Below are 9,066 nucleotides of genomic sequence, written 5' to 3' on the forward strand. Positions count from 1 at the left end.
ACTGATGGTTGACCGAGTTGGCCGTGAATTTTAATCCATTTTGATATCAGTGTCTATAACTCCACTCATACACTTTCATGCCATTGTAGGTCACCAGTTTGGAAGTTCACACTCCTCCCTGTCAACGCTCTCATTCTTCCATTTCCCTCCTTACAAAGACATCACCATTTTTATCGTTTTTCCTCCTCTATTTCTACCACCGTGAGGTTCGTTCTCTTCTCCGATTGCTTTTTTTATTTATTTCATTATGTTACGGTTTCTTTCTAAATCACGTGTTTTGTGCTGTCATTCGTATTCATAATACTGTATTATGGTTGTATTGTGTAGGTAGTGTTTTCTTGTATCCAAAACGTCCTTCTAAAATGTGAACACATGCGACACGTAATAATAAATATTTTTGGATTAGAATATAAAATAATCAAATAAAACCGTTTAAGAAACAAATATTTTACTAAACAATGATATAATTATTTATTCTGTTATACTATAAGTAAATTGGAACGATATCTTATTGGTGGTCTTTCTAGTAATCCTCTGTCAAAACACTAATCAAATTATAATATTTTGATGTTGTTACATCTTTATCTAAATCTTGTTAATGATTATTTTAAAATTTAAAAATATTAACAAATCGGAAGAAGTCTCTGTAAAACTAAAAGATATTCAAAATGGGTAAATTTAATTTTATATTTGATTTATTTTTTTTGTTTAATATGTGAAAATTAATAAAGTTTAATATGTTATTTCGTATTGAAAAATACATTTCCAATGTGTATAATAATTGATCACATAATATAAAAAGATAGTTGATTATGGTGTTTTGCGGTGGTTTATTGGATAGTAATACAAAATACTAGTTTATTACAATACAACTAAGATTTGTTTTGTAATTAGTTTCTCATAAGATTCCTATTAGATCATATATATTCTATTAATTTAGATAATAATTCATAATATTGATCTATTTGAACTGCAAGCCTTATTAAAATTGATTATTTAAAGTAATATTAAAATATAATTACAAATGGTTGGAAAGCAACAAACTTAAAGTCTTGCTCTTCTCCTATTCTTTGTAAGAAAAGATTTCTTACAACTCAACAAAATGTGGAAGCTACCAATTTTTTGGAGATACTTTTATATTGGAATAAAATATATTTCATAGGTCTTCTTAGTATTTCAACTTGTTGAGTTTTCATTAGTTTGTATAACATATGTTGTGGTAAAATCTTTCCTGACTTCAATCTTAGTTGTATTTTTGAGGAAGTAGTTTTCTAATTTTTAGTGTGGAAGAAGAGTTTCTATAATTTTCTTTTAAGTGTCTTATGTAAGTCTAACGTTGAGTTGTGTTGGTTGATTTCTGTATAATTTTAAAATGTAGTTATCACATTTTAAAATTAAATTTACGAAGAAATAAAGTTTGACCAACAGGAATTATAAAATCTTGTCCCAATGTTTCGGCTTGGAAGTTATGTGATAGACTTTAAATTTAACAATGGTTAAAGTCAAAGTTGGTAGGAAATATGTTTGCTCCTGCTAAAAATGGCTTAAGCCAAAACAACAAGTTTGGTGTCACTTTTTATCAGGATTTAGCAAAAGAATTGAAAGTAGGTCAGAAAATATACCCCAATACCTATCTTCTAAACAAGTATACGGTTGCTCAACTCCTACATGACCTTCAGCTAAAATTAATTGTTTATATTATATATACCTATATTCCCAAAAAACTTTACAAACTTATTTTAATTATTCAAAACTGATCATTTTCCACATTGTTCCTTTTGAAAATTTTGATCTACAAATTAGGTAAGGTTGATAAGAAAATTGAAATCCAATGCCCTTTTGAACTTTAGAATTTTATTTATTTGGGTGCAATGCAATAGGACTACAAAATTGAATACAAATAGTTTCATTTGTGGATGACCATTAACATCCAGAAATATTTATTTTATTTTTAAATTTTTGTATAAAATTATTTAAAAATAAATTTAGATAAAAAATAATTTTTAAAATACAATTCAAATAAAATTACTATTTAAAATATTATTACAAAAAAATAGTCTTCTTGAAAAACAAATTTTTATAAATTCATCAAAACATAAAATTTTAAAAAATTATTTTTTTTTTAAAAAATAACTTCAAATTCATTACTAAATAAAGAAAATAGAAATATACAAAGTTAAATTTCAAATTACTTTGTTAGTATTTTTCATTAATGATTTTATTTTGATCATTTAATTAAAAATAATAATTAAATAAAATTTACTAATAATTATCAATAAGTCAAATTCAATATTAAAATATTAAAATACTTGTATCCACTCTATTAACAAAAAAATAATTAAATACACCTAATTATTATCCGAAATATATATTAAAGATGTTGATCACAAATTTTATCTATAAATATATGTATGTATAGATTTTAGCCATCCTGGGAGAGAGGATCAGGTGGAGAAGGTTTGCATGGGGTTGGGGTTGGCGTCCGCGTGGAGGAAGGACGGGGGAGGGGTGCGTATGGAGAGAGGAAGAAAACAAAAAGAAGAAGATGAGGACAAAATAGTCTTTTCATCGGCCTATGGGAGGGTGCAGGGAGAAAATATGGAGGAAGAAGCGCCCCAATTTTTAATCCCCGCACTAAAAAAAGTTCAAAATACCCATCCAATATTGTGTCTGAAGTATACAACAACGTAAACAATGTTGTTTCTGAAGTAAAAGACATACACAATGTCTAAAATTCAACGTGAAGTCACCGCATTATAACAATTATGTCAGTCAATTGATCCGCAAGTGATTCATACAACTACAAATGATGAGGAAATATATGGTGAGAATATCATGCGTGTTAAAATATTATGTTGACAAGTTATTCTTCATTCCGTCTGCAGTATCAATGTATGGTCAAATTTAAGCTGAAAAGAGATAAAATAAAACAAGTTTTACCTTTGTCCTCGTGATTGTTCTAGCTACCATCTTGAGAAAATCTACTCTTTCTCATCCTCCTCAACATCTTGTAGGACAAAACTATAGTCCGGAACATAACCAAGGCTTTTCGTTTTGGAATTCAAAACCCTTAATTCCTTGTATATCTCTGTACATTGTGGATGAGTTTGGTTCCCGGCATAAGAGACTTCAACTACATTGCCTAAGGATCTTACTTCAACTGCTCCTTCCCATTTTCCAACATTTGCAGCCATAATGTTTCAAATTAGGATTGACCCCACAATCTTTCTGCATCAAATCAAAACACCATTGACTCTCGTCAACTAAACCTGAATGGCTACAAGCCACAACAATTATACAAAGGTAATATGGGCAGCATTTACCCCTTCGGCTTGCATATCCTTGAAAAGAGCTTCTTCTCCATGCCCATGAATTCCAAGAGAAGATATTATTGCATTCCAAGGGACTGAGGTTCCCGAGGAATTTCATAGAATAGAGACATTGCATCCTCTAACCTCCCACATTCTCCATACATCTCAATCAGGCAGGTAGCCACAAAGACGTCCAATTAGAGACAGGTCTTGATTAGCCTCCCATGAATTTTCATTCCTTGCTGCAAAGCTCCAATTTGGGAATATGATAGGAGAATGCTCACCCGTGTCCCTTGGTTGGGGATTATGAAATAACACTAAACACTATACTTTACAGGAGGTTTCAACAGAGTTTAAAATTTTCACAACTACTGGTATGAGTTAAATGGTTTGCTGGTAGTTTTCAGAATTTTAAGAAGTTATTAGCTTTAAGAATGATAATGAAAAGAAAATATTTATACTGATTTACTCCAAATTAAATTATGTATCTTAAACACTTTTAAAGAGTTTTATTAATCTTTTGAAAAGATTACTTTAACCATTTTACAATGAGTATTACCATTTCTACTTTTATACTGGTTTAATTCATTAGATGAGATTTATCACTCTTAATTAATATATAAATAGTCTTATTAATTATATGGTTTAATTCCATTGAATTAAACACAAACACACAAATATTTTAAATCACTTTTCATTCTAAAATACAAAGTGCTTTTATGAAAAACAAGTATAGATAAATACTCTTTTAAAGAGAATATATTTGTAATACAAAAGAATATCCTGTAACAAAATTTTTTTTTTCAAAAAGCTTTAAAGGATACAAGCAAAAGAAAATATTGATGGCGTAAGAGCAATGATGATTCTTGATTCTTATGTTTCAAGTCGGTCAACTTCTCTTAAAGTTCTTGGAGTTAATAGAGGCCAACTTGTGTTTAAGCATGTAAGTTTTCAAGTTCGGTATCATAATGTTTGGTCTGTTGGTTGTTTGGTTCGATGAATGCTTGCACTTGGTGTTGAAGAGATCATTGGGTCGGATCCCATCTCGTAGAAATGTTGGATTTGGGTTCGAGTGGTGACCATGGATAGGTGATTAGGCCAAGAAAATTTTTTATCAAGACCCCATGGTGTACACCAAATATTTTTAGTGGATTTTGGAATGTGGTCTTCTAAGAAGTGACAAGATTGGAGAAATCCAAATATGTGTGAATTGGAAAATGGAGAAAGATTCACATGCAAAAACTATCCGATGTAGTGATGACTCTCTAACACTAAAACGAGAGATCTTGATATATAAGAAAAGTAAGTATGAGTTTGAGGGTGTTTTTCTAATCTTATGACCTTACTACTTTTATGTGGTTTAAATAAGAAATATATATGTCATATTAAACTCTTAAAAGACATTTAATTAATGATTATTTAAAAATAATAAAAATTGTCAAGATTTGAAGAAAGGATTTGTTGGGTTTAATGTGACATATTTGGATTGAGTATGTGCATGTAAACTCTTACAAACATGGTAATTATTTGAATTTGTTTTTTATTTATTTTGCTTATTCTTTTCTATAACAGATTATTCTCTTTTTTAATTCCATGAATAATGGATGGAAAAAGTTGGGATAAGTTGTATTGTATTTCATTTCACAAGCTAAAAGTGTTTAAAACAAAGATGGGACTCTGTTTCAAAAAAAAAAACTGAAAATGAAACATTCATTATTTTTATTATGGATGATGATATGTCCCACATTTGGTTAGTAAAAAGTAGGTTAGATTGACCTGCCCACATAAAATTGTGGATTAAATTTTTGTCGATCCTATGTAACTTTTGATTTGCGGGTCGACTTACATAAATTTTTTATTAACTTTATTTTAATTTAATTAAATTAGTAGAAATAATAATTTTTATAAATTCATTTTTTAAAATAAGTAATATATATTATTTTATAATTTTTAAATATTAGCATATTGAAAATAGAATGACTTTAAATTGAAATGAAACAAGGGAAAAACAGAAATGAGGGTTATTTTTAGATGGACTGACCACACATAAACAAATTACTTTTAGATATATTGGAGAATAAACATTAATGAACAAATTGCTTATAGAAGAAAGACTTATATTATGTTGATATAGTCAAATTTTAAGAATTTAAATCATGCAGACTATATAAGATAAATATAAGTTAGCCCATCATTAACCAGCGTGAGTTACAAATTATATGTAACAAATTTTCATGACTCGTTTCTTCTTAAAATATTTTTTTTATGAGATAAATAAAATTAACTCAAGTTTATAAAATGAATTAGTTTAATAGATTTTAATTATAAATATCACAATCAAAGCTTTTATTTCAAATCCCTTTAAAATTAAACTATTTAAATGATGTATTGCACATATTTCAATGCTACTTTCCCAAGTATGAGTGATACGGTTACTCCCACTCCCACCGCTTCAACATTTATATAGGACAATGAATATATCTCTCAAATACAGTTTCATTTCAAATATATAATATAATTTATTATTTTATAAAAAATAATTAATAAATTTTGAAATATTAATATAATTTAAATGACAAATTTTATAATGATATTTAAAATGAGTTTATTTAAAAATTATATTTTGTTAACTAAATAAATATAATATATAAATAACTCCTGAATTTTTCTCCTAAAATTTATTTAAGTTTCAAATTAAAAAATATGCCTATGCGAAAACTTTGAATTTTATGATGAGTTTTTATCTGCTTAGTCCTTTTTATATTAAATACTTGCTTTTCAATGAAAACTTAATTCAACCATTTCACAAGTAAAGTATTTTAAGGCAAAAAAAAGTCAAATTGATACACAATATAATAAGAATTGTGTACAACTCTTTTTTGGTATTAGGATGATTTATTTAGCAATAAGATATTTTACACATCCTGCAAAAAGTTGCAGGCGTTACTGGGTGCATTTTTATAACACTAAGCATGTGAGCCTCATTCATGACTCCACCGAAACAATTGCTAAACAATAATTAATTTACCGACTACAAGTAAATAATTAATTAGATCGGAATTTTACAGTTTTATATTAACATTATTTTTGTCACTTGGATTATTTTTCCTTTAATTATAATAATATTTATTAAAACTGATTTAATGTTTTTTTATAATTTTTTCATATATAAACTTAATTGGTAATTTGTTTGTTATATTATTTTTGTTTTTATATATGATCATTTAATTAAGTTCTAATATATTTTAAATAAAATCAATTTAGTTTATTTAGTTAATTTCGTATTAATACTGTGTTACGTGTTAAAATAAAAAAATGCCACAGTCCAAACTATTTGAAACGTGCCACATGTCAATATTTAAAAAATACTCAAAACAAAAAATATCCAAAAAAAAGTGTTAAGATAGAAGATGGTCCAAAAGAGTTCCAATTATAAGATACTAAATGAATTATCTTGAATGAATCTTAATGAATAATAAGTATAAGGGTTAAACATGTTTTTAATCCCTCAACTATTATGCGATTTTATATTTAGTTACTCTTTCAAACTTTGATACACTTTGATTATTCTTTTTAAGGAAACTATAATTTTTCGTCCTTCAAAACTAATGCCGTTAAAATTAAGCTGAAATGGTTAATAGTGTACCATGCTGTAAACTTAGAAACTCTTTCTCTCTCCACAATTATCGTCCCATCTGCTTCTTTTTATCCTCTATCACCAACGTCATGAAGATCAAGTTATTTTCTCCTCCCTTCTGCCATCAAACCTCCTCTCTCCCTTGCAAACTCTTGGCTCTGTCATCTCTTCCCCTTCCTCCAAGCCCCAAACCCTAGTTTGCAGCTTCGTGCACCGCTTCAACCTCTTCCCTTCGTCCATGCACAATTACTATGCCAACAATTTGCTTCTGAAATGGCAGAATGAGCTGTCTGTAATCTTACGATTTAGAGCTGAGGAACTTCTTAAGGAAGAAATAAATTATGAAGAAAGCAAGAAACAACTCTAAAAATTGTGCATATTACCATGAAGCCCTTTTTTGAGTCGTTCCTTCTCCCGCTGAGATTCAAACTACTCTCACTTCCCTTAAACAATAAGCAATTGTTTTTGGCAAAATCATTTGTTTAGCAAAGTGATGGTTTTAGTGTAATTTACTCTTACTTGTTCTACTATAGTCCATGCCAAAATATGGTATACGTGGTAAAATTTCGAAATTGACACTTTGGTCTTCTTCTTTTTTATATCTTAGTTGTTGGAATGTTTAATTGTTTTAATGTTTGAGTTTAGTTATTCATTTTATTCAGCTGAGGTATGGTTTTGATGGAACTTCTAACTGGACTTGTGGCACTTGATGAGAGCCGACCAGAGGAGAGATGGTACTTGGTTGATTGGTTTTGGCGAATTAAATCAAGCAAGGAGAAGTTTATGGTTGCCATTGATCCAGTTGTGGAAGCATATGAAGAAACTTTTGTGAGCATAACTATTGTAGCTGAACTTGCTGGACATTGCACTGTAAGGGAAGCACATCACAGGCCATATATAGGTCATGCAGTCAAAGTCTTATCAGCATTAGTGGAAAAATGGCAACCAGTTGATGATGAATTAGACTGCTACTCTGGCAAATTCAATCATGCCCCTTTTGTGACTTTCAATTACTTGAATTCTAAAATGTACAATATGGTGAAGACAAACTATAACGTAAGAATTCATAGAAGCTTTTATGCTTGACAATTCTTATTTTCTTGTATATCTTTATTGTAGCTGGCAATTCCTACTTTTGCAATACATCTCTTAACTACCTGGCTAGCACGACTTCCATGTTTCTCTCAGCCTCATAATAGGCTTGCTTTGTTGTGGTTTGTGTTCAAAGTCCTTGTTTATTCCATTGGTTATGCTATTACTTGCCACAAGAAAATAGACTTGTACGTTTTTCTTATCAAAACTTGCTTAACTAATGTGATAAGATAATTTGTTAGTTTTTCTACTGGTAATTTTCTCCTTTAATGTTATAGCAGTCTCCTTCAATCGTGGAATAAGTGATAAAGTTGTTTGATAGATTATCTTCTGCAATTTTTAAATGTTTGCGACTTCCAAGATAGATAAAACTATTTTTGGTTTTAAGGAACTCAACTGCAATTGTTCTTTAATTATTTGAGCTTTACTCATTTGTCATACTAATACTTAAACTCTTGCTCTTTGATGAGATTTGATTCTTGCCAAATCCATCAAACGTTCAGAATTCTTAGAAATTTTTTGACTATCTACGTTAATGTTACATTTTTAGTATGTCATTTATGACTTTTGATTGTGTTTGAGAATCCTAATATCTCCCTGCATCCTGGGACAAGCCATTTTTTCTTCTTTGTTACTTGTCGTGTGCTCTAAAGCTAGTCAGGAGCTTTTACTCTTTCAAACGAGTCGAGTCAAAAGTTGATACCCTTGAGTTCTCTATTGGCTCTCCCAGAAAGAAAGTAGAGTGATATGTGCAGGTTGAATCCGAGATGCGCATAGAACGGGACCAAGTGGTTTAGGAAGCCGGACCGGAAGACCTATAGCCGAGGATACTCTCTAAGTGAAAGACTCCACTTTTTTATATCTCAATCTCAACTGGCTCCTCATATAGAATGAAGACTCCTTTGATTTTATTTATTAATGCAATTTTGAATTCCACAGAACTTTCTCGATTCCAATGCAACTCATCTTTTTGGAGCTGACGTAACAAACTACGCGAGCCTCCCGACGAAGCCAACATAAATCCTA

At 29.5% G+C, this 9,066-nt stretch overlaps 1 protein-coding gene across 1 annotated transcript; it reads left to right on the forward strand.

Annotated features, from left to right (window-relative positions):
• The first annotated feature begins 7,617 nt into the window (after positions 1-7,617).
• LOC148204529 (Protein kinase superfamily protein) lies at positions 7,618-8,034 on the forward strand. The gene has a single exon (XM_088111755.1). It carries the CDS (start codon positions 7,618-7,620, stop codon positions 8,032-8,034), a length of 417 nt encoding a protein of 138 aa, XP_087967881.1.
• The last annotated feature ends 1,032 nt before the right edge of the window (positions 8,035-9,066 follow it).

Source organism: Vigna umbellata, chromosome 1 (genome assembly GCF_029865625.1).
Source record: "Vigna umbellata cultivar VRB3 chromosome 1, Vumbellata_1.0, whole genome shotgun sequence".
NCBI lineage: Eukaryota > Viridiplantae > Streptophyta > Magnoliopsida > Fabales > Fabaceae > Vigna > Vigna umbellata.